Source organism: Macaca thibetana, chromosome 11 (assembly GCF_024542745.1).
Source record: "Macaca thibetana thibetana isolate TM-01 chromosome 11, ASM2454274v1, whole genome shotgun sequence".
Classification (NCBI taxonomy): Eukaryota; Metazoa; Chordata; class Mammalia; order Primates; family Cercopithecidae; genus Macaca; species Macaca thibetana.
The window spans coordinates 62319556-62347011 of NC_065588.1; the positions used below are offsets into that span (position 1 = coordinate 62319556).

At 37.1% G+C, this 27456-nt stretch overlaps 2 protein-coding genes across 2 annotated transcripts in view; both read right to left on the reverse strand.

Annotated features, from left to right (window-relative positions):
• Positions 1 to 27456, reverse strand: part of LLPH (LLP homolog, long-term synaptic facilitation factor) — a 648032-nt gene that overhangs the window by 6081 nt on the left and 614495 nt on the right. The window contains exons 2-3 of the mRNA XM_050748324.1: positions 1678 to 1767; positions 186 to 403 (exon numbers count right to left, since the gene is read on the reverse strand). Of these exons, the coding sequence (XP_050604281.1) occupies positions 186 to 396 (211 nt within the window). The 5' untranslated portion in view covers positions 397 to 403; positions 1678 to 1767. The remainder of the gene's footprint in view (positions 1 to 185; positions 404 to 1677; positions 1768 to 27456) is intronic.
• Positions 6622 to 27456, reverse strand: part of TMBIM4 (transmembrane BAX inhibitor motif containing 4) — a 529849-nt gene continuing 509014 nt past the window's right edge. The window contains exons 3-8 of the mRNA XM_050748323.1: positions 22023 to 22131; positions 20954 to 21059; positions 16591 to 16624; positions 14585 to 14702; positions 7513 to 7558; positions 6622 to 6955 (exon numbers count right to left, since the gene is read on the reverse strand). Of these exons, the coding sequence (XP_050604280.1) occupies positions 6749 to 6955; positions 7513 to 7558; positions 14585 to 14702; positions 16591 to 16624; positions 20954 to 21059; positions 22023 to 22131 (620 nt within the window). The 3' untranslated portion in view covers positions 6622 to 6748. The remainder of the gene's footprint in view (positions 6956 to 7512; positions 7559 to 14584; positions 14703 to 16590; positions 16625 to 20953; positions 21060 to 22022; positions 22132 to 27456) is intronic.

The window sequence follows — 27456 nt, forward strand, 5'->3', positions numbered from 1 at the left end:
GTAACCCAGTGCTTTGGAAGGCTGAGGTGGGAAGAATCTGCTTCAGCTCAGGAATTCAAGGCTGCAGGAAGCTATAATCACACCACTGCACTCTAGCCTAGGTGACAGAGGGAGGAGACCCTGCCTCAAAAAAAAAAAAAAAAAAAAAAAATAGAGAAAGAAAGAAAAAGAAGCAGCACACTCACCTTTTTCATCTTTTACCTCACATTGCATTTTCTCTTGGCAATGTTTGCGTTTGGGTACCACCACAGTTGCTATCTCTTGAACATCTTTCATTAAAACATCACCTTCTAGTTTGAGAATACTTTTAAGCCTGCTGAGCTCCTTTGGGGCATTCTTTTTTCTCTTTTCAGCACGCATCTTTCTTTTCCACTTACTCCGTAAGCTTTTAGCCATGTTTTACCTGAAGTTAACAAAAATATACATTCAAAAGCAAATCTTTAATATAAAAAAGAAAAAAGGCAAATCCTTAGAAAACCAGGCCAACAGGTATCTTTACAAAACAAGTGAAAAGTAAAACTCTTCAATCTGTTCACTTTTTATGACAACATGCAACTTATATGAAGATCAACATGGTACATACAGTTACTAAATAACAATTAAGATATCAAACTTGTAGTCATAAGCAAACTACAAATCAAACCAATTCTGAAAGCACCTTGAATTTCTTTACAAAATACAGAAATTTAATTTCCCCAGAATGCAAGAGCGTCATCACCTTACATTTACGCAACAGCTTACAAACTACAAAACGATTTTTTTAACACTTCACCTCATCTTCATTATCCATCCTCTCAAGCCAACTTAACGACTCTAAACTTACCTATTCCTACTCTTGTTTTCTTTCCACTCAGTTGGGCCCTAAATCCTCCACAAGGTGCTCAGTGTGATCTTTTAAAAGAGCATTCACTGCCTTTCTTCGAGTTCTTTAAAGACCTCCCTCATATATATTCAAGATCTACAAGGTTATTTGTTATCTGTCCCCTGCCTCCTTCAACTCTATTTCATTTCATTCTCCATCCCCATCCCCGCAGGCTCCAACTACGTCTGAAAAGAGTCCAAACTATCTCTAAGTCAGTGCCTTCACGTTTGCTGTCCCTATGTCTGGCAACTGCTCTTCTCAAGGCTTGCTCCTTCATTCGATACCTCAGAAAGGACTCCTCTGACCTCCGTAAGCTCCCTTCCCTGCTTAATAGGTGTTACAACCTGAAACTACTGTTTTCTGTCACACCCCCCGCCCTCTCCCCAGACTGCAGACTCCAGGAAGGTAGAGGGAAAGGTCTTTTTCCCAGTGCACAGAATTTTGCATACTTGTTGAACGAATGACTAACATTTTTTGAACGCCGGCAATCACCAACTCATTCCGCTCCCTTGTCTACATAACTCAACCCTTGCGAGGGGCTAGGAAAGGGGGCGGTAAACAACCTTGAGGGCCGAAGTTAACTTGAGCGGTAGCAAACAACAGGGGAGAGGGCTCCACTTTACCCAGTGCACTCGGAAGCCGGAGGGCCCCCACCAAGAAGAGCACGGGGAACCTTCGCCCTCAACCAAGGCCTGCATCGCCGGACCGGAGCTGAAGTATAGCCCACGAAGTATCAAGAAACGAAATTCTCCAGGGGTGGCGGAATCAAGTCCCAAGTCCCCTGTCTCACTGGACCGGTGACGCACCGAACTCACCTGAAAAACCAACACACACGCCTCAAGATCACGCCGACCGGAAGTCTTTGCACTTCCGTCTTCCGGGCAGAGGACACCCGGGCCGGACGCAGTGCATGCCGGGAGACAAAATATCTCAGGAAGCCTTGAGAGGCGGGATTTTGGAATCCTGGCGCTGACGAGCTTCCTTCTTTGGTGTGATCGCGGACCTAGAAACTCGGTCCGTCCCATACAGGTGTATGTAGAAGTCGGATTTGGAGAATGCGGAAGCGTGTGCCAGTCAAGGTTAGGCTCCAGGTAGGTCCGCTTTCCGGACGTGGGCAGGGGAGCCCCGAAACTAACCCATGAAGTGAACCTGACCAGGGGACCCTGCTGGTCAGATAGCGAGCTCCGAGCCGACCTTTAGATCTGACCTCACCGTTTACAGGATACTCATATATTTCCTTAGATCAACTCAGCCTAGAGCAGGTGTTCTTCCAGAGGCCGTATTGAGATCATTTTTATTTGCAGCCTGTGAATTTTCTCATCTCGGGTGATGGCCTCACAGATGTACACATATGTCAAACCGTATCAAACTGCACACTTTAAATATGTGCAACTTATTGCATGTCAGTCATACTCAAAGCTGTTACCAAAAACAGAAAACAACCTTTTCCCACCCCAGAGAAGAATTTAAAGGGTAAAATGATCAAAGGATTTCAGTTCTACCAATGTTTACCTGTCTGATCACTTACGTATCAAGACAGAATGCTAAACCTAGGACGATTGTCTTAGCTCACGAAGAACACTTACTTTACAACTATTTCTAATGGCATAGGCTTTGGAACTATATAGGTCTGTGTTGTATTCTTGCTTCCAATACTTGTGAACGATATGGGTGAGTAACTAATGTCATAAGGGCCTGAATTTCCTTGTCCCTAAAGTGAACATAATACAACCTAATTGATACTGTAAGAGTTCAACAGATGGTACCCTTTTTACATTACAGTTTCAAACGTATAGCAGCACAGTACTATTTGTAAGCAATGTTTCTAGAGATTTACGACATATACCCAAAAAACATGTCTTTGATGATGGCCTGGTAAATTCCTATTGGTTGCTAGAAAAAAGGGTTCTGAGGCAATCTATGGGTACCTTTTTTCTTTAATTTTGTGTCCTTTGTGAAACCATGCATAGTATGGAAATTACTGAATTCAGAATATAGCAAGGTTAAAGAGGCTGAAAAAAACTTAGAACATTTGATACAAAAAAAAGGAAGCATGCCTAAGAAACCTGGTTTCTTTAAATGAGATTTCGTTCTTATAAAGCAAGTGAATTTCTGTTTTACAAGTTAACCATATACTGTACCTCATCTTTCAAATGAGAAGTTAGCTACCTCACCCAAAAATATATGTGCACATTGCATTTTAAAGAAAGCTCACATTCTGATAGTCCATATTTACTGTATCTTGTTTAACATACCAGGACAAGACTTTTGAATAGGCACTTGGCACCAGAAAAAATAATTTACCTATTATGAAAATGTCATGTTGTTAAAATACCATGCCATGATTTAGCATTACAAGTGCTTTAAACAGCTAAGTAAAACACCCTTTTACTCCTTTTTACTTATGTCCCCTCACCAGTTATATAAAACCATTCTAGAAGAGTTTTAAGTGGCCTTAGTATATTTAAAAGTCTAATTCATTCCTTCATTCCTGCCTTTGAATATGCACTCGACAGGCACTATGCTGAATTTGCAAAGATGAAGGAAACTACTGTTTTTAGGAAACTTTATCCCTTAATGGACAAATAAGGCTTAAGGGTCCAACTAAACGTTACAATGGCTCATCACAGAGCTAGAAGAAGCCTATATATAGAACTAGAGGCACGGTGGGTGGCCCTGAATACCTTACAGGAAGCAGACTGATTTTCTCATCCAACAGGCATGCTACATGATGCAGAACAGTCAGTGGGGCCCCTGCAGTCAGGCCTCTCCCATGGAATCTCTGATCTGCACAATCACTTAGTAAGGAACAGGAAGACTTCTGGGATTCAGAGAGTGACCCCATGTTGCCCATTCCCTAGATGATGGGGATTTCAAGACAAAGCTCTAGAAAGATGAAAGGAAAAAGGAAAAAGTATCTAAGTTCCTAGCTGCTCCAAAAAAAAGGCCTGCAGCTGGCTGTTGACCACTAATCCCTAGAAACACATCAAGTAGACTGAAGCTAGGTCTGAGAAGAAATCAAGGCAGGTGTATACGGCCTACTGCATCTCTTTTCCCAAATTACATTCAAGAAATACAAAAGTTCTCAGATACTGCTGTTTCCTCATTTTTCTCCTCTTATCTGTTCTTCCTTTGGCCCTTGCACACTTGAGTTACCTGTTGCTCTGTCCAAGTCCTGCTAATTCCACTTCATTTCTTTTTATTTTTTTATTTTTTTTGAGACAGAGTCTCACTCTGTCACCAGGCTGGAGTGCAGTGGTGCAATCTCGGCTCACTGCAACCTCTGCCTCCCGGGTTCAAGCGATTCTTCTGGCTCAGCCTCCTGAGTAGCTGGGATTACAGGCGTGCGCCACTAGGCCCAGCTAATTTTGTATATTTAGTAGAGATGGGGTTTCACCATGTTAGCCAGGCTGATCTTGAACTCCCAACCTCAGGTGATCTGCCCGCCTCGGTCTCCCAAAGTGCTGGGATTACAAGTGTAAGCCACCATGCCCAGCCCTAATTCCACTTTCTTACTATTAATATTTCTGGAGTCTGCGTATTTTCACCTTTACTTAATGCAATGCTTTAAAATGGTCTAGGTATATTCCCTACCTAGAAGAACTCATACCTATACACAGTGGGACATATACACAGACTTACATACCACATAAAATTCATTGACAGAACACAGGAATAAACCAATGGTTCATTTATACAATGTAGTATTTTTATACCAAAGGATTTTAAACTTCTTGGTCTTGAGATTCCTTTACACGCTTATTATATTGATCATATCAGAAATTAAAACAATTTTTTTTGAAAATTTAAGTAATTTAGAAAGATAAATTTATTATGTTAACATTTTTATGGAAACAATATTTTCTAAATAAAAATAATTTAGTGAAAATAATGGCATTGTTTTACATTTTTAAAATATCACATCTACTTTTGCTTATACAGAATCTTTAGTCACAAATCAGTCCATTCCACCTTTGAACTGAAAATAGTATTAATACGATCAGCTGACATTAAGCACTTAGTTTAGTTTATATATCTATCTCATTTAATCCTTGTAATAGCCCAATAAGCTAGCCATTATTATTATTCCCATTATGAAGATGAGGCAAAAGACCTAAGGAAGGATAAATAATTTGCCAAGTGTCACTTAAGCATCTGGTTGGATTGCAAAGATTCTAATGTAGATGCTTTTACCCACCACGCTATGTTAAACTTGATTGCACTGCATCATGCACTTGATAATTCAACAATTAATGATAATAAAGTCAAATTTACATCTACAAATCATGCAAGGTTAAATTGATACTCCAAGTTTATTTCAACCTTAATAGCTGGGAAATACTTAGGGGGTGTTATGGGCTGAGTTGTAGTCCCCCCAAAATTCACATGAAGAAATCCTAATCCCAGCACTTCAGAATGTGACTGTATTTGGAGATAGGTTTTTAAAGAGATAATTAAGGAAAAATGTGGTCCTCAGTGTGGGTCCTAATCCAGTATGACTGGTATCCTCCTAAGAAGGAGAAATTTGGGCACAGACAAGTACAGAGGGAAGGCCATTTAAAGACAGGGAGAAGATGGCCATCTACAAATCAAAGAGAAAGGCCTCAAAGGAAACCAAGCCTTCTAACACCTTGATCTTGGACTTTTAGCCTCCAGAACTGTGGGAAAATAAATTTCTTGTTGAAGCCATCCAAGCTGTAGTACTTTGTTATGGCAGCCTAACAAAATAGTACAGTGACGGAATTTGACAAAGTTTCATTGGTTACTGGTACACGGACCTGACACACTGTGTGGACCAACACAAATGAAACCATGAGACAGTATTTCCCAAGTATTTTTATTTTGAAATAGATATACTTAATGGCTGATGACCCAGTAACTTTGGTGTCCTCTAACCACATTAGCATTGTATAATTTCAAATGAAATCTATACTTTAAAAAACAATTAATGTCAAATTTTGTCATAATATCTGACTTTCAGGCAGACTTTTAATTTTAGTACAATTTAAAATAAAAAGTCATTAACATTTTAATACAATTTTAATATAATACTGAATAATTCTCTGTGGAATTTATCTTTTATTTTTTTTTCCTTTTAAATTAGATGAAAATTGCCAAGCAAAGAGAGATTTACAGTTTATAATGGTAAAGACTCTACTACTCTAGAATCAGACAAATCAATATTACTTAATAATTCAGGGAAAATTTAGATAAAAGCACTAGACAAAGGTAAACTGATATTCTTATATACTCATAAAATTACTTTTGAATTGCAAACAAACAGCTATGCATGGCTAATTTAGGAAGAAAAACTTTTTTTTTTTTTGAGACTGAGTCTCACTTTGTCGCCAGGCTGGAGTGCAGTGGCGTGATCTTGGCTCAACGCAACCTCCATCTCCATCTCCGAGGTTCAAGCGATTCTCTGGCCTCAGCGTCTTGAGTAGCTGGGACTACAGGCACGTGCCACCACACCCAGCTAATTTTTGTATTTTTAGTAGAGATGGGGTTTCACCATGTTGGCCAGGATGGTCTCAACCTCTTGACCTCGTGATCCACCTGCCTTCGTCTCACAAAGTGGTGGGATTAAAGGCGTGAACCACTGTGCACAGCCAGAAAAGCATTTTTAATAGAATTTTTGATAGCTCTTAACTGAGATCCTAAATCAAGGATTTAGAAATGAGGTATCATAAAGAACAGTAAGATTTTAAAACTCTCAAAATTACATATGATACAAATAAAGATTGTAACAGTATTTAAACATTGTTTCAAACTTTATTACTTAATGAAACAGTTTCTATATACTGCTTCCGATTACTTTTTTAATCCTTTTTTTCTCATTAATTTTTTTTTTGTTGTTGTTCTTCAGTTGAGCTGAGATACTTTTAATTACTTTTTATTAACTGCTTCCAGAAACCGTAACAGGTGCAGGAATAGATTGATGATATCCAAGTAGAGGCTGATGGCAGCTAATACGTACTCTTCAGGTGACAGTTTATGCATCAGTGAGTGTGTGTCATAGATGATGAATCCACAGAAAAGAAGGGCTCCTGCAGCAGCTAAGACCAACTCCATTGTCTCACTATAAAAAAATAACTATAGGGAAGAGATTAAAGAAATATGTTGATATTTGAGAACAGTATTAACAGGACTTAACTTACTTCCTCTAATGATTTACTGCTACCTTACACATTTGACAAAGGTGTACAACTTTGAATACAAATGTTAAAAGCAGAAAAAGGCAAGGCAGGTCCAAAGTTGCCTCTGTTGGATGGAAGGATGAATGAGGGGATATATTCCATTAAACTAAATTACCCACTTTGAAAAATAGCATTCCAAATATAAATTATTTAAAAATATATTTCTTTTTTCACAATTAAATGTGCCACTGGAACTTGGCAGTTGTAAGCAAGGGCCTCTTTCTATGTAATTTAATTCATTTATTCATTCATCTTTCTTTCTGTCAATAATAAGGACCAACACAAGACCCTGATTTTCTAAAGGGATAATTCTATAATCATTCTCTATACAAATGTTCTGGATAATTATAACTAAGTGTCCTATCATAAGAGTATCTCTTATAGCTTTTTGAGGTTATTTATATTGACATAGCCAGAATTATATTTCAAGTTAACCATTATAACATAACTTACCTTCAAGAATCCTGACAGGCACAATATCCACAAAAGAGCAAAGAGCCTATAAAAATACAATTTTAGTAATTTACAATATTGTTCCTTACAAAAAAACTTTGTAAACCCATTCAACACTTTCTGAAAAAAAAAGTATCTATCTGGATTTTTTGCCGAAGAATAACTAAAATGTAAGAATTTGTAAACATACAATGAATATAATGCCCATTTTGGATCTTTTTTTAAAAGAAATTGAAAGAACAGCTACTTACTCAACATTTGTCTTTATGGTATACAAACCTAGTTAACAGTATACTTTGTGAAGTTTTGGAACATAAAATATAGATAAAAGCAGAAATATTACAAGTATTTTAATTCAGAGATCTACAAAAAGTTTTAGAAAATATATAAACAAATAAAATATGATTGCACTTTTAAACCAAGTAATAACTTATTCTGTGAACATGTCTATCTATTGAAGTTCACAATGTACTTTCCATTTTATTCTTATGTATTATAGAACTTAATTGATGGACACATCTGACACTGCTATAATTTTATGAGTTACAATTCAATTGTTATATATAGAGAGTATAAAATATATGAGAAAGGACATCTAAAAAGTCAGTCATTTGTTATAAAATATGGGACATATCAGCTGCTTCAGGTCACAGGGAATTACAGAGGCCAAATTTATCCTCGTTCCTTAAATAAAACCAGACAAAATATATGAAACAACAGTTCCTGGACACTGGACAGCAAACAGCACAGGACAGGGATTCCTGAGATAAAGGATACAAAGAAAGTGAAGTCTATATTTGCCCCAGCTACAGAGGGTTTCGAGGCCACCGTGTAGGGATAAGAACCCATACAGACACTTGTGGTCTCCTTGAGTTGAGTAGACAAGAATTCAGAGGTCAGGGAATCCAAGGTAGCTAGAATTTGCAGGGCAGAATACCAGAAAGAAGAGAACTATCCACCAAAAGTGAGCACTCTGGTGTATGCACAGGGTTTCCCTAGAGTCTGTAGCTACGTTCTGATTAATACATGCATGTGAGTAACCAAGGCTGGAGAAAAAACCACCATAGAGAAGCAGGGAGAACAATCCTCATAGTTCACACAGGACTGGGAACAGTTTGCATTCACACCAGCTGGAGTAGAAAGACCTCTTAAGACATGCACTGAGTAGTATGCTGAAGGATACTGTCTCGGCAGTACCCTTAGGGCCAAATGAGCCCCTAAGCTAAAAGCTGTTCTGGAGCTCCCTAACAGAGCCTCAAAAGGTTTACTTTCCAAGGAACTTAACGGCATCCTAGTCCTAGGAAAACAAAGCCAAATATATTTAAAGTTAATACAACAAAATTCAGCACCCAACCATGTAAAATTTACAGTGACCAACATCCAATAAAAAATTATAAAGGCATGTAAAAGAGTGAAGGAAATATGACCCATAACATGGAGAAGAAACAATCAATAGAAACAAATCCAGAAATGACACAATGATAGAATGAGTAGACAATGAATGATATTAAAAATATACTTGCTCGTTCAAGGAGATCGAGGAAAGAATGATCATGAGGAGGAGAGAAATGGAAGATACTATATTTTTCAAAAGACATAAATTGAACTGAACTTTAACTGATTAAAAATACAATATATGAAATAAAAATACTCTGATTGGAATTCATGGATTAGACACTGAAGAAGATTACTAAATTTGAAAACAGCAATAGAAACTAACCAAAATGAATCACAGAGAGAAAAAGAAAACAAAAAAAAAAAAACCAGGAAAACAGTGAATTAGGGGACAACATCAAGAAGTCTAACATAGATGTAACTGGAATCTCAAGCAAAGGAGAAGGAAGGGGAGACAGATAAATGTTTGAAGAAATAACTGCCAAAAATTTCCCAGATTTGAGCTGGGCACAGTGGTGTGTGCCTGTAATCCCAGCTACTCAGGAGGTGGAGGGATCACTTGAGCCCAGGAGTTCAAGTCCAGCCTAGGCAACAGCAAGACCCCATCTCTTAAACAATTTTGTTTTTCCAAATTTAATGAAAACTTTACATTGTCAGATCCAAGAAACAGAATAAAAGTGGAGGGGGAGGGAACCACACCAAGGAATATTGTAATCAAATTACTGCAAACCAGTGATAAAGAAAAAATGATAAAAGTAGCTATGTATGTGTGGGGGAAACATATACAGAGGAATAAATATAAGAAAGATGGTAGACTTCTTGTCAGAAACTACATAAGTCAGAGGACAGTGGAATGACATCTTTAAAATACTGAAAGGAAGAAAAACAAAAAACCCAAAACCTAGAATCTTATACCCAGCAAAAATAACTTTCAAAAATAAAGACAAAGGTTTCTTTCAGACACAAAAGATGACCAACAGATGCTAAGAAATTTTAAAAAGAAGTCCCTCAGTCAAATGATATTAGGTGAAAATTTAGATACATGAAGAGATGAAGAAGAGTAGAAATGGCAAATACATTGGTGAACATAAAAGGACTTCTATTTTTAAAATCCCTTTAAAAGATAATATAATTTTTAGTGCAAAAATAATATATTATGGAGTTTATAACATGTAGAACTAAAAGTTATGGCAACAACGGCACAAAGGTAGGGAAAAGGAGATACAAGTATACATGAAATGGTATATTATTTGAGGATAGACTAGTAATTTAAGGTCATATATTATAAAACCTAGAGCAACCTCTAATTAAAAGAACTATAGCTAATAAGCCAATAAACAAGATAAACACAACCACCTTAATAATCACAATAAATGTATATGGACTAAATACACTAACTAAAAGTAGAGATGGTCAGATTGGATTTTTAAAAACCAAGATCCAACTATGACTTCTAAAAAAAAACCTTTTAAATATAAAGACACAAATACATTAAAAATAACAGGATAGAAAAAGATATATGATGCTAACATGCTAACACAAATTAAGAAGAAAGCTGGGGTTGCTATATTAATAACAAAGTAGACTTTAGGGCAATGATATTACTAGAGCTAAAGAATGTCACTTCATAATGATAAAGGGGTCAGTTCACCTACAGTATGTAACAATCCTAAATGTAAATAATATGATGCAAAATTATAGAATTTACGTGAGAAAAAGACCAATCCTTACTTGTCACTGGAAATTTCAGTATCCCTCTCATTAATTGATAAAACAAGTAGGCAGAAAATTAGTAAGCAAATAGAAGACAACATTATTAACCAACTTTACCTAATTGACATTTATCAAGTCATCCAACAGCAGCAGCAGCAAAATACACATTCTTGTCTAGTGCACAAAGAACATTTACCAAGATACCATTAAAAAATAATAATAATAATAAATGCAAAAGGACTGAACTCATACAAAATAAGTTCTCTCACAATAACAGTTATTTATTGTAATGCTATTTGGTGAACTGAAGGCATGATGAGAATCTAGTCCTCAGCTGTCTCTCTGAAATGGCCCTAAAATTTCTCAAGATACATGTGGCATACCTAAGTGAGAATGAGGTATCATGCTACCTCACAATATAGATCCTTCAGGACTGAAAGGGACTTAGGATTTGCTTTTTCATTCTTAAACCCTAGGGAAACTCCAAAGCTCCTGTACCATGGGGCATGGAGAAGGTGATATTAAGAACTTGAAGCATCCAAGGTATTACCCTACTTGCAGGCTAACAAGTTAGCCTGGCACAGTTTCATGGATGTATCAAGCTCCTAGGTCTGAGATAAAGAACAGTTTACAGTAATAACAGTAGTATCATCATTTTTATGACAGGGCCCAGGTGATACTAAGAGGGCCACGTGACACCTACACACACAGTGGGTTGTGTTACAAGACAGGAGCCTTGAATTTAGGGAAGCAAGTCTTTTTTATAATGGAAAGTAAACATGCTTGCCCTCTGCTCTAGCGAGCACCATCTTCCTAGGCTGTTCACTATTGGAACAAAAAAACCCTTGTCTGGAACAAAGGGCAGTCAGCACATCATTCCCAAGACATTCAGAAACACAAGAGACCCATGAAAAATCCTCTCCCATTCTTGTAGGCTTCTAATAAGACATTAGGATAGGGCTGCCAGAGGTCTTTGGACATTAATTTACTCTTATTCACTAGCTGGACAAGATCCTGCATTTAAGCCTGATCAGACACTACTGACAATGCATATTAAAACAGATATATTTTCTCCACTGCAACATTCAAGTTGAAATCTGACACACTTAGGCTCCCTGGTTAAGCAGCATGCCCCACCCAGCGACCTAAATGTACACACACTAAAAGGGTTATTTAGGGTCACAGGCTCTATTAAGTTTCTGGTAAGAGATTCAGCCTAAGACTTGTCAGTTTATGACAGCATTCTCTGTAGATACTGTAACAGGTAAAGATTTGAAAGTCATATCCTACAAATATTCTGCCTAAGTTGTTACTTCACTCTACTTTTGACTCACATCTCATTAAATATTTAAACATCAGAGAGAACAAATTTTCTGAGAATATAGATAAGATATGCCATGGATATAGTACTGATGTTGCTATTCTAACAACTCCATCTAGAGGACTGACGAATCCTACCCTCTTCTCTCTCAACAAGAAGCACAGAATAAAAAATAACTTACAAACAGTGATGTGCCAGTAAACTTACTTTCTAAGAAAGAAAATGGGCCCTGATTTGTAGTGCTTCTTAATTTCTGTGGTGTACATACATCCTTCATGGCCTATTTTAAGCTTCCAGCAGTTTAACAACTGACTTGCAAGATGCCTCTTACAAGCTGGCACAAGGCAAGTCTAGCACACCAATAACCAGTTGCCGTAGTTATCACGTATAGTTCTGAGATTTAATTCCTTTTGTGGCAGAATTACCACAGGAAAATGATGGTGTAAAAACATCACTGCTTTAAGTCAATCTATGAAGTACTGCCACCATTGCCTGATACTACCATACCTCCATACATTTAACACATTTCTTCAGTTCCTACAGTGTCCCATAAACAAGTCAGAAGGAACAGCCTATGAACTTTTTGAAGAACATATTTTCTCAGAAAATCTTTTCCCTAAGTCTTTATGGCCATTTTGGCACTTAACTTCCACAACCACTTTGGCTTTGAGGCGTCACAGTAAGTAGTGCCATTAAGTTTTATTTAAAATGCAATAAAGTGCTACTCTTAAGTAGCTGAACCTATGGTATACTGACCAAAGTATAATTATTATTAGGATTTTGCTAGAGAGTCATTACATGGCAGTATCCAGTAACTGATAGCAGTAGATGTGATTCAATGGAGAACAGGGCTGTATACCAAGAGCAGTAGTGAAGTGTTAAAGTTTTAAATAGGTATACTGTGATCAAGTTTCCATTTTCCTACCACCCAGCTGCTTGGTGGAAAAGAGGCTGGAAACTGGTAAGACTAGAGAATAGAGAAGCTGGTTGTAGTAATATAGGTAGGAGGCAATTTTGAAAGGGTTCTGTTTCCAATATTACAGCAAACAAGAACTATTTCAGACTAATTACTGCCCCTGTCCCACCCCAAAAAACTACTGAAATGATGCATAAAAGAGAAAACAAAGAATACCTTCTTAAAAACATCAAATAACTGTCAAGGTAGAATGGAATTATCAAGTCAAAATCTAGGTAAAAGTGGAAACCCAAAGAAGTAATCATAGTACTGTAGCTGAATTTACCCAACGACAAGAAAAGTCATCAATGCACTAAGCAGGAGTAAATTGGGGGGTGGGGGCAGAGGAACCATCCCTGGAAAATTGTCACCACAAGCTATCCCTTTGCTGATTTTTAGTCTAACTGAATAACACCTGTGTGGTTGGGAAAACATCGTAAGCCATGAATTTAGTTTCAAGTGGACCCAATCCAATAGTTTTCCCAGATGCCAGGGGAAAACCCAAATACTGTATGGAAAAATGCACCTTCAACCAAGGCTTCAAAGAAATTCAACAAACAATTTTTCAAGGACAATTACATAGTCAAAAATAACTGAACACACAAAGAAAGAAAATATAAGAATTATCAGAAACAGCAGACACAGACAGATGCACTTCAGAAATATCTGGTCTCAGATCTATATATGATCATTGTAATATCATTTTTATCAATCAATGTAAATTTATTATGAAGAGGCTGAAATATAAGGCAGGTTTACCAGAAAAGGATTTAGAGAGATGATACTGGAATGAATGAAAGGGAGGGAACCGTTAGAGACTGGGTTGGGAAGAGGAAGTAGAACAAGTCTTTCATGATATATGCCACACAAATACATATGAAACATCCTTTCAAAGAAGGAAAAGAAAATAAAAAATGTTACCTCTCCCTAAATCAAACTCCATTCCAATAAAACTATTTAAGCAGTTTGCGCAATTGTCAGTGTTGGCTGACCAACTATATTTTATCTCAATAGAGACTTCTGGTGTTCTGGATTACCAGAATAAAAGGGGTGGGGGAGGAAAGAAAGTTTAGCAAGAGCAGACTTTTGTAAATAGTGTTGTAACAGGAAAAAGAAAATGGTTGGGTGACTATGTGCCAACAGGAAGCCACTGTGAGCTTAGAAAAGAGTATGCATTCCTACCAGGTGAGGGCAATGCAGTACCATAATCCTCATATAAAAAGGATCATTCCGTATATTTGTTTGAGGAAGGATACAGGTTAATCTAGATGGATCAAAAGGTTTTAAAGTTCATGCAGACCCTTTCAATACCTGTACTAATTACAGTGCTTTTTCCACAAAGACGTGGATGGTGGTAACATTTATGCTAAGACAAAGACCGAAATAATTTCAGTAAATTCCATAATGTTAATAAAGCAAACAAGCTTAAACTCTCTGGAAAGCTGATTTTTTTTTTTTTAATTCACTTCCCTTTCACTATAGGAGAGAAACAAATAAGTCAAAGCAACTTTCCATTTCTTTGTATGTTCTGGGAGTAGGGCCTGGCCCTAGTACTCAAAGAGATGATCTCTTATTACCCTCCATTTTAAAAGACAGTACCCAAAGATAACAGTGTAGCACATTCCTCAAAACCACCTATAATAATTAAAGACATTTATCTATTATATCCAAGAATATATACAACTTACCCAGCGCCAAATTTGCTGAAATCCCTCTTAGATTGTAGAGTATACACAGTCAAACCAAAAAATACTGTAGTAGTCAGTATGAAAGCTTGCAGAATAATATATACATCATAGAAAGTAACTGTAAAATTAAAACACTGATTAACATGCATATAAAAATGCTCAATACAAAACAGCTTTTTCTAGCATTTTACAGAAATGCTTCGTTTTCTCCTGTACTTTATGCCAATAAAAACAATTAGAAAAGATTTCTTATCCATCCTTGACTACAAGGTACAGTGAAACCACACCCATAATGCAATTAACAGTCTCTAAAAAATTCATTCACACAAAATTGGAAGTCACACTGTTATCAAGTTAATGAAATTACTGGAGAGCTATTACGCCTGTAGCCAGTTTGGAGTTTTAGGGGTATGGCAGAGTGATTCTCACCCATCTCTGTCTCAGTCACAGTTTACCACCATCTGTGGTAATTGTCCATTATAGTTTAAATATCAATAGGGATGATTCTGGGTCTCCTGCCTGGCTGGGAATTCCTGGACAGTAGCAGCAGTTCCAGCAATCATCTGGTTAGTTATACTTGGTTTATCAGCCCAAATCAAGGAAACTGGGAAAGAAAAATACTAGGGCTGGCTGGGGTTGCCTACCATTCACTTACCCTGTAGAGGACAGAAACCAACCACTAACTGCATATCCAAATGTGTATTATCTTGGAGTATGTTATTTTGGGGTTTACTGAATATATGCCAAATTCCTTTCTGTAATTTTAGAATAACCATCCAGTCGATTATGGCTATTGTAATAAAGCTCCTTAACATTTTAATAAATTGCAGTTATAACCTATTGGAGGTTAACTGCTTTGAACCCAAAGCCATTTAAGTAATTTTTAATTTTCGGAGAGTGATTATTCATGTTCTTTCCATCTTTAAATGCTACACAATTGGAATTTCTCTGTTTATGCCGTTACAGGATTAGGAAGGTGAACATGGAAAAGATAAGACATGAAATCCATTTTGCTTCTTGTCAGTAACTTAAGTATACGATTAGGTTGAAAAGACATTGCAATTACTGAGGAAAATAATGTTCTCAGATTACCTCATCTATGTTTTTCTACCCCCAGTTCCAATAATCCTGAAATGAATCTCTCTCCTACATTCTTTATACATAATAGGGCCTGGAGAAGGGAGAGATGGATTTGAATACTTACTTTCTATGTTAAGAAGCTCAATCCTATTTATTATTTATTACTATTTATATAGATTCTTTTAACAAGAGATTACAGAAACATATAGCTTAAACAAAACTGGCATAGAAAGGTTAAAAAACTAATGACAAAATAGGAAGAGTTAAATACATTAACTATAAGGATAAACAACTTGCTGTTATGGAGAGTAATAATTAACTCTGACCTTTTTGGTACTCAAGGTTAACCATTTTGAGACACTGAGAATTTCTATTCTTAATTTACTGAAATTTTTTCCTTGAGGCATTATATAGGGTACATCAAGTAATTATAACAGACACGGCCTTCAAACACATATTTAAAATGAAATACAGAGCAGAAATTACCACTGTTTCTTGTAGTGCCACTTGATAAAATATGAGGATATAATATTAAAGCACAGTTCGGCACAGGCCAGTTAAAGGAGTTAAGCTCATACATATGATGAAAGTATGTGGCTCAAAACACATGTTCTCAGTTACTTGAGGATACGTTTAAATTATGGAAAAAATTAGCTATAGTTGTCTTATTTTTCTAAATGGGTAAACAAATGAAATACTGCTCTCCATTCCTTTTATTTTTCTTTTCCACTTCTTCTAAGCTCAGCTGAAATATGTAAAGGATAAATATCTGACTTTTGCTTATACTTTAGGAATTCTTCATCCTATGCTATATTTCTGAAATATGATATTCCATGTTAAACTTTAGCCCCAAATAACTTTTTACCTGAAAGATTTATCTACACTGAAAAGTTATTATAACATATAGAAATGCAATTACAGCTTACCAACAACTGCCACAGTCAGAGCTTCCAACAGCGTCTAATGAAAAGAAACTTAAATTAATGACAGTAAAAGGTATACTATCTCATGTACATTTTCTAATTTCTAGCAGCTTAATGTGTTCCCTTATGAATGATCTCATTTTAGCTTCAAAGCAGCCCTGTGAAGTATATGGGACAGTTAGTAAACCCACCATAATGAAAATGAGACCTCAATATATTGAATGAGAACATTTACATTCTAATTGTGATACTATGACTCTTTAAGTTCTAATCGCATATTTGTAACAGGAAGACTGTAAATATAGAACATTCTATTTTTCTTACTGTGTAATATAAATAAAAATACAATTGCAAATTATGTGCACATTTATAAAACCTCAATACCTCACACAAACATAGGAAGAATAAAATATTTAGGTAGTACTTTGGTGTGGGAGTCTTGAAAGTGTGTCCCAATATTCATTCTTTCTTCCCTAATAACAGAATTTTTACCTGGACACATGGCAGTTCAGATTAAACTGCATTTTTCCAGTCTCCTTTGCAGTTAGGTCTGACTACATAAGGATACTCTAGCCAATTTAATGTGACTAAGATAGGTATACAACTTCTGGATTGTGCTCTAAAAATAAAGAAAGACTTGCTCTCCCCTTCCTCTTCTCATTTGCTTGTATTAATAACTGGATGCTTTGTGGCTATAGGAGTGATCTATCTTATACCATGTGATCTGTCTTATACCACTCTAGGAATGCCTGGACCGTAGCAGAAGCGTGGGCCCTTGTCACCTTCACTAAATTGTCATTCAAATTTTTACATGAAGAGAAATAAACTATCTTGTTTAAGCCATTGTTATTTTGTCACTGTTTAAGCCATGTCAGAAGTAGCTGAACTAATATCCTAAATATAAGACCTGGGGATTCCAAGCCTTGTCCTCTAGCCTCTGTTTTCCCTTAATTACAGTATCTTTATTTTGTCTTATATCCTTACTCTAGATAGATCTTATCAACCATCTGATAGACCATATTACAAAGGCAAAGCTAGAAATAAAGGCAGTGGCTGGCTATATAATCATACTCCTGGTAGAAGCATCCACCCTACCTGATATCAAGAAACCATCAGCACCCGAGCAAAAATGGTATTAGAAATTGTACATAGACGTGGAGGCAATGGAACTGCTGTTACATTTTAATGCTTTTAGTAGTGCCAGCAAAATGGTATCAAGATGATAGAAATTTTTTTCTGGGCTGGGCGTGCTGGCTCACACCTGTAATCCCAGTACTGTGGGAGGCCGAGGCAGGTGGATTGCTTGAGTCCAGGAGTTTGAGACCAGCCTAGGTGACACAGCAAAACCCCGTCTCTACTAAAAGTACAAAAAAAATTAGCCAAGGATGGTGACATGTGCCTGTAGTCCCAGCTACTTAGGAGGCTGGGAGGTGGGAGGATCGCTTAACCCCAGGAAGCTGAGGTTGCAGTGAGCCAAGTTTGCGTCACTGCACTCCAGCCTGGGTGACAGAGAGAGACCTTGTCTCAAAAAAAAAGAAAAGAAAAGAAAAGAAATTTTGGGGGGGGGGGCAACATGATTATACTATATTCTTACTATTTGTGACAAGATTTTAGGAAAGAAATCATCCCATACACATTCAAGTATCTGAAGGAAACAGGATGGTATAAATAGGAGTAAAGATAAGACCTAGGAAAACATGATAATGCCCCTTTAAAACATATACACACGTGCTCCTCAAGTTACAATGGGGTTACATGCCAATACACCCCACTGTGAGTTGAAAATATCGTTAAGTCAAAAATGTAGCTCAGAGTGTTTTTGGTTAAAGAATCACAAATGCTTAAAGTCTGAAACCTCGTGGTTGCATATTGCTTTGACACCATCATAAAACTGAAAAATCTTAAGTTGAATGATTCTAAGTCAAGGACTATCTATCTGTCTGCCTGTCTATCTATCTATGTGCATGCATACACACACACGCACTCCTACTAGGGCAAGATAAGCTTCACCTCCTTTCTTACCTCGGTGGATCAGGACCAAAAAAACCCCTAATGTTAAAGGTCCCTGAGTAATTTGAGGAAATGTATTTTACACACTTATTTGTTAAACCATTTTTAGCTATGGGCATGATGAACAGATTTAATAATCAGTGACTATCTTGCCTATAAGCATTTGGTTGATGCTTTTCTAGTGGGACCTCTCCCTGCTGGGCAAAAGTTGACCCATACCATCTTCCCACATAGAAATCAGTCTTTCTGAGAGGAGGCTACATGTAGATGTGAAGAGGAATTCTACATGGCCTTTTTTTTTTTTTTATACTTCCTCTCTCTTGAGACATAGCTGACTAGGCCAGGAGTTGGCTCTGACCCAAGGCCTGGCAACCCATATACTGACTAACAGCCTACAATGTGACCTGTGCCAACAACCAAGTGTACCAGTCAGATTCTTTCTCTCTCCTTTCTTCCTTTTCCTTTCTTCCTCCCTCCCTCCTGCCCCCCTTCTTTCTTTTTAAGACAGGGTCTCACTCTGTCACTGAGGTTGGAGGGCAGTGGTGCAATCTCAACACGCTGCAACCTCCACCTCCTGGTTTAAGTGATCCTCCTGCCTCAGCCTCCAGAGTAGTGGGACTACAAGCATGTGCCATAACATCTGGCTTATTTTTCTATTTTTTGCAGAGACAAGGTCTCACTATGTTGCCTGGGCTGGTCTCGAACTACTGGACTCAAGCAATACGCCCGCCCCGGCCTCCCAAAGTGTGGGGATCACACAGGCGTGAGCCACCACGCCTGGACCAGATTCTTTCTGACCCAGGAATCTGAACTCAGAGATTAAAGCAATGGCAGTGGGAGCTAAAGTTAAATGACTCTATGGGGGCAAACGATGGGTCATATAAAAATTAAAGACAGAAAAAGGGAAAACAATGTATAAGGACAACTGAGGTAGAGAAGAGATGTAATAAAACGAGGGAGAGGAGAACACAAACTCTTGTCACTGAATTTCCTATGATATCATCATTTCTGGAACCTTCCTCCAGTTCTCCAGTTAATCTTCTTGAAGAGGATTTGGGTTGGTGGGTTCTCAAGTTCTTACATCCTTAAACTCCTTGTTACTTGCGATAACTTGAGTTAGGACTGACAATCTTGCAAACAAAAGAGCTTAAGATTTAAAAGAATAATCTTTCCTATTACTGAAACTTTCAAAGTCATCAGCTTTTCTTTATCATTTTAACACAAACTCACCAGAATTCACAAACGTTTTAGTTTAAAGCATTTTAATCTAATCAATAGCTTTTCCCACTCCTATCTGACTACAAGTATTCTTTGTTTGTTTGAGATGGGGTCTCACTCTGTCACCCAGGCTGGAGTTCAGTCACATGATCTCAGCTCACTGCAGCCTCCACCTCCCCCACCCCGTTCAAGTGATCCTCCCACCTCAGCCTCCTGAGTAGCTGGGACTACAGGTGTACACCATCATGCCCAGCTAATTTTTGTATTTTTTTGTAGACATGGGGTCTCACTACATTGTCCAGGCTGGTCTCAGACTCCTGGACTCCAGCAATCTGCCCACCTCAGCCTTCCAGAGTGCTGGGATTACAGGCATGAGCCACTGCGCCCACCCAAGTATTCTTAGTATTAGTTTGGAATGCTTTGAAGTAAATTTTTAAGGTTAGAATCTAGTCATACTGGATGAGAAGAGGCAAAATAATTTTTTAAACACATAACTTGAGGCTTAGCCCCTTATTCTGGTCATATTCTAAACTGAATTTTCATAAGTGGTAGTTTGGGTTTTAATTTTCACAAATATCTCAACACACATGACTTAAAGTTGGGTTCTCCCAACTATAATTTTGAAAGAAGTTACTAAAGCACATCATTTGAGCAAAATGGTTCCTTAAAAGACCAGAGTGGTAAGATAATAACACAGAAGAGTTAATAATAAAGAACTTAAATTTTATTAAATTAAAACCACAACATAATTTTTTTCCAAGAAAATAACAGAATATTAGCGGTAGAAGGTATCACAGGGATTTATCTACTTTAATATTCTCATTTTACATATGAAAAAAGTTAGGCACAGAAAGGCTAAATGCCTTGCCAAGTGTCACATAATCAGATAGCAGCAAAGCCAGGTCATCTGATTCCAATTCAGCATTTTTTCCACTACATAGTAATATTAATAGAAAAACTTTTGAAACTAATAAACTGTTAAAGGTTTTAAAAGACTATACAATTACAAGTAATTTCCTAAAGTACTCTAAAAAAACTCATTAATTTTGTTCTGCCATTGTTATATATGTATTATAAATGCATTTATTTAAAACTCAGGAATAATTGTTAAGGGAATAGAGAAAGTCAAAGTACTCACAAATCCAAAAAGTAGGTACAGGTTAAGGGGATACTTATGTCTGTTTAAAGTCAATGCAAAAATCAAACCCAGAGATCCGAGGGCAAACAGCAAAATTAAGGCAGGACTGAAAGACATAATATTAAGTGTTTCAACTTAAAAAAAATAGCATGAGCAGTATTATCCAATTTAATAAAATTTATCTATTGTATATGTTTATGAAAGTACAGGTAAAAAAAATCTGGAATGATCCACACCAAACTATCAAATTATTTTATATCTGGAAAATTTGAGGAGTACAAGGTAGAAAGGAGCCTCAGGACAAAGAAAAGAGCCCAAAATGAATGAGGGAAACTTTTCCTTTTTACCGTATAAACTTCTATAATATTTGAATAATGTTTGCAATTAGTACACTAATATTATACAATAAAGAAATTAAATAATAACTACTTTTTTAGGGTATTTGCCATATGGCTGTAATTTAAATTTAAGAATTATACCTCAAATAGTAAACTAATAGTTCAAGATCCCCCTTTGGTGGGGAGAAGGGACGACAGAAATTCTCTACTTCTATGAAAATATTCATTAGTTCCCCTTTCCTTTAATATAACGAAACTGTATCATGGAAATAATTATGATTCATCCCTGATTAAAGATTAGGGATGAATCATGCGGAGCTCTTTTGAAAACTTCTTGGTGAAATTATCCTAGTCTTGAGCCAAAAGCAAAATGAATGCACATTTATTTTTCAAATACTGTCTTAGGCTTTGAGCACAGGGAATATAGTCTAATAAAGTTTTTTAAAATTAAGATTTTTAAAAATGGCATGCAGAAAAAATTCTTAATACTATTCCAGGGGATGAGGGTTTAACCCTAAGAAACTGAAGCTAAAAAGTTCAGAGGTAAATACCATGTTGTGGAATATTTTTCTTCATCAAAAAAAAACTAATCAGGCTTATAAGAGTTAATGAACCTTTTTTACATTTTAACCTCAAAAGTTAATACAAAAAAAAGTGGATTTTGTTTATAATATGCCTTTTTGATCATATGCAATGTCTGAAAATGATTCATTATCATCTCATTACATTACCTCTCATGTACAAATGTCCGTATAGACTCAAAGTATAAAAAAACTGTTGAAGTCACTGTAGTTAAGAGAACTTGCAGAGAAAGAATGCTGTAGACTTTTCTTAGAAAGGCTAAAAGAGAAAACAAAATACATTACTATTTTCTTAAGCATTTATCATAGAACGGTAAAATCAAATTTCCTCTTTAAAAAATTGTTTCTTACATGTATTCTTTCCTAATTTTCATCCTAATAATGTAATATATAACTAAAACTAGACAAGAATACAAAGCTTCCAAAATAATTTTAAAATTGTATGAGATATCTAAAGCTCCCTACAAAAAGCATGAGCCTAAAAAAATTAGTGGGCCAGAATGTAAATGATTTCATCAAAATGAAAAATGTATTAAATGCCTAGTTGTACACAGCAGGATACAACATAGCAAAAGACTAAAAGCAGAACATTTTAAAAGAATGATTATATTTTGAATCTAAAAAGGAGAAATAGAAAGCATATAAACCTAAGTTATTTTATGTCTTAATTTCAAAAATAGTAAAAATGTTTCCCCCAAATGAAACTTATCCTGAAAAGGCAAGTAATATATAAACTTACTTTCACTCATCTATTATTATTTCTCATTTATAGCACCCCTGCCTCTAATTTCTATACAATAGAAAATCCTTACTTTCATAATATTTTGTTATCAATACCCAGAAATCACCTCTAAGGCTTAATGATTAAATGCTTATTATTAAAGTCTTCTGATACACAGTGAAACAAATAATACAATGAACTTCCAAGAACTCACTAGTATCTTCAGAAATAAAACATTAATAACAGTTCCCACCTTCTCTCTTCACACTTCCGGCTAACTACAAATCGTCTTTCAAGATCCAGCCTTTCTCAGTTCCCCATTCTGAATTAGATGTTTCTCCTTCATGTTCCTGGGGAACCCTAAACATACCACTAATCACTTTATAATTGATAAATCTACTTGTCCTTCACCCCCCTTACACTGTAAAGACCGAAAGCTCCCTAATAACCGGGAACAAGCCTAATTCATTTCCTTACTCCCACCACTCAGCCTAGTGGATGGCACTGAATAAACAGTCATTACATTTTATTTGCTTTTAAATAAATTTTTACTAAATTAATGAAGGGTGAATTTTACTAGTCAGAGAAGAGAAAAAGTATTATTCTGAAATGAAACAGAATAATGGTACCACTACTTAGAGAACTATGATTAGGCAGGCAATAAAAATCATGTTGAATGACTTTTACCCAACAAAAGAAAATGTGATGTTGTCTCTTGCCTATCATGGCAATGCTGGGTAGATGAGCATTAGATGGTGGATGTTCCTTTTGAAATACATTCCTACTAAAGACCTGGCTTTCCAAGGAAGGGTGAAGTCCTTTGATGGCATGTCAGCCAAATATCAAGTTAAAAAAAAATAAATAAAAATGGATCTTTCACAAGAATAAGGGAATTTTCATGAATACTAAGTATTTAATCATCAAAATGCCCAAATATTAAATCTTAATTTTTCCCTCTGGCACTCTTTCCAAAATCTAGAATGAGTTTTCCTAACGTCTTAAAACAAATTTTACTGGGCATATAATTTAACCAATGATTCATAAGAACACTGAGTGTCCATTGTATTTTGGCTTAGAGATAAACAGTTCTCAACTCCACAACAGATCTACGACTTACTTTCTTAAAAAGGCCCTCATGTCTGAATGCTTTGGGAAGTCATTTCTATCTTTTTCATAAAAGCAGGGTAAAGAATATTCTACTGGCATGGACAATATTATTTGGGCTATCTTTCTTCAAATTTAATTATTAAACCAAAGGTCAAGCCATTACACCTGCAAGGGATTTTTCTGGACTATGAGAAAAAAAAAAAATTGTATTCTTTACACTATAGCCTCCATGTCCTGGACTCAAACCATCCTCTAGCCTCAGCCTCCCAAGTAGCTGGGAATACAGGCCCACACCACCACACCAGGATGGGGTGTGTGTGTGTGTGTGTGTGTGTGTGAGAGAGAGAGAGAGAGAGAGAGAGAGACAGGGTCTCACTGTAGAGAGAGAGAGAGAGACAGGGTCTCACTCTGTCGCCTAGGCTTAAGTGCAGTGGTGTGATGATTCGCTGCAGCTCCAGTCTCCAGGGCTCAAGCAATTCTCCTAAACTCAGCCTGCCCAGTAGCTAGTACTACAGGCGCATGCCACTACGCCCAGCTAATTTTTTTGTATTTTTTGTAGAGATGGGGTTTCACCACGTTCCCAGGGTGGTCTTGAACCCCTGGGCTCAAGTGATCCACCCACTTTGGCCTCCCAAAGTGTTGGGATTATAGGCATGAGCCACCATGACTGGCCCTGGAATGTATTCTTTACTTCTCATACCCTATTAGGTACCTCATGTAACTCAAAGCCAATCCATATGATATGTATTCTCAAGCACTGAAAATCAGTGTTATTTCTTACCATTTTGTAAAACTGTTTTACAGTTCAAAACAATGTGCACATTAAGATCTAATGTTTATTTGTATATCTGTGTATGTACTCAAGTGCATACATAATAAAAGACTAGAATAATATACATCCAAGTGCTCGTATACCCTGCGCAGTATTACTAAGGATAATTTGCATATTCAGTTCTTTACTAATCTGTGTTTTTTAGATACTAGCAATATGTATTACTATTGCAATTCAAAACATTTTAAAGAAACTTGTGCTAAGCCTTTAAGTTCATACTAAAAAATTATCCTTAAGCAGATATTGCAGACCACAACTTTTTCTATACTCTAGTATCATAAGCCAAATCCCAGGCAAAAGCAGTATTGACACCCATTGTGAATAATATAAGTAGCAGCAAAGGACATGCATATACAGCTTTCAGGAAAATATAAAAGATTCAACATGAAAAGAATATTACTCAAATTTTCCAATTTTTGTTGAGTCCTCATTTCTTCCCTTCTATTTGACATCTCAAACTTAACATGGCCAAAATTGGAGCTCTTCATTTATCCATATTTGCTGTTCACCCAGTCTTCTCATCAACAACCAGCACCAACATCCTCAAAGCCAAAAACATAGAAGTCATCTTTGATTACCCCCTCCCTGTTCCCAATCTATCATCAACTACCGCAGTTCTACCTTTGAAAGTGCCATGTATCTGCCTCTTTTGGTCTCCTCTGTTACCTCCCTAGTCAAAGTGTGCCTAATCTCTCACCTGGACCACTGGAGGAACCTTCTAATTGGTCCCCATGCTTTCACTCTTGTCCCCCTATTTCTCCACATACTCTGTCAAACTGATATCTTCGTAAAGTAAACCATATCATGTGACTCTGCTTAAATACTTAAATAATCGTTTCACTTAAAATAAAATACAAAAGATTTTATAGGACCTACAAGATCCTACATGATGTAGAACCTTTCCAATCTCATCTCAGCACTCTCCCTCTTCCTCACCATGCTTTACCCACATTAGTTACCTTCCTGCTTTGGGGCCTTTGCACTTGCTGTTTCCTCTACTCAGAATGCCCTTATCCTTCTTTACATGAAGTGGTGGTTTAAGATAAGTCACAGTTCTCTGACACTCCCTTCAAGTGAGTCCTAACAAAAAGAATGATGCGAAAGTGGCAGGGTGCTACTTCTAAGACCGAGTCATAAAAGGCATTACGGCTTCCTCCTGCTGTTTCTTAGATCATTACCTCTGGGACAGTGTTTCTCAACCTTGTTTTCATTATTCCCCACGTAAGTAGCCTTCCAGGTATTTTTTCCTAATAGCCCCCTCAATAAAATTTTAATGCCACAAATTTATTATATATCTGTTGTACCATCACCCTTTGGAAGGATATATGCCATTATAAAATCTTAAGTTTTTTTAGATCTTCAGATCCCTCTAAAGAACCAACTCTCACCTAATGGGGTCAATAGCACCCCATTAAGAATCCATACTCAGGGAAGGCCAGCTATGTTGTGAGCAAACTCATGGAGCCCTATGGAAAAACACATGTGAGAGGAAAGTAAGGTCTCCTGCCAACAGCCAGTGAGAAATCAGGGACTCCTATAAATAGCCCTGTGAGTAGCCTGTCTGGAAGCACATCCTTCATCCCCAGTCAAGCCTCCAGACGACCAGCACTAGCCAGTATCTTGACCACAACCTAGGACAAACTCTAAACTAAAACCACCCAGATTATTAACTCTCAGAAACTAAGATGATGTTTATTATTTTAAAGCACTAAGGTTTAGGGTAATTTGTGACACAAACAGAATTAATATATATCTTGGTACTTGGAAGTGGGGTGCTGCCATACCAAACACCTAAAATATGGGAGACAGCCTTTGGAATCAGGTAATAGATGGAAGCTGGCAGATCGGTGAGATGAAGGCTAAAAGAGCCTTGAAGAAACTGTTTGTAGAAAGTTAATGCGTTTGAGGCTGCTGCAGGTGACGGCTTAAAGGCAAGTGGGTAAAATTTTGTGCAAACTGGAGGAAAGAGAATGCTTATTATATATTCAGGAAAAGTTGAGCAACAGTGTTAGCTATGTTAACATCAAAAGTAGAAAATGTGCTTAATCAAGTGGGTGATCAAACTAAGGAGACTTCTAGAGTGTTGAAGGTACCTGCTGGCTTCTTGTTGCTTATACTAAAATGTAAGAGAAGAGATACACGGCTAAAGGAAGAACTGTTAAAACAAAAAGATGGGCCAGGCGCCGTGGCTCACGCCTCTAATCCCAGCACTTTGGGAGGCCGAGGCAGGCGCAACATGAGGTCAGGAGATCAAGACCATCCTGGCTAACACAGTGAAACCCCATCTCTACTAAAAATACAAAAATTAGCCGAGCGTGGTGGCGGGCGCCTGTAGTCCCAGCTACTCAGGAGGCTGAGGCAGGAAAATGGCATCAACCTGGGAGGCGGAGCTTGCAGTGAGCCAAAGAGATTGCACCACTGCACTCTGCACTCCAGCCTGGGCAACAGAGCAAGACTCCGTCTCAAAAAAAAGATGAAAGCCTTCTGACTCAGGGACATCAAAAAAATACATAAAGAGCATAATTGTAAAATCCTTAGTTAAGACCTCACAAATATCCAAAACTGTGCCTCAAAAAAAAAAAAAAAAAAAAAACAACAACAACAAAAAAAAACATTCAGGCCAGGTGCGGTGGCTCACACCTGTAATCCCAGCACTTTGGGAGGCCAAGGCAGGTGGATCACAAGGTCAGGAGTACAAGACCATCCTGGTCAACATGGTGGAACCCTGTCTCTACTAAAAATACAAAAATTAGCTGGGCGTGGTGGCATGTGCCTGTAATCCCAGCTACTCAGGAGGCTAAGGCAGGAGAATCGCTTGAACCAGGGAGACGGAAGGAGTCGGAGGTTGCAGTGAGCCGAGATCACACCACTGCACTGCAGCCTGGTGACACAGCAAGACTGTCTCAAAAAAACAAAACAAAACA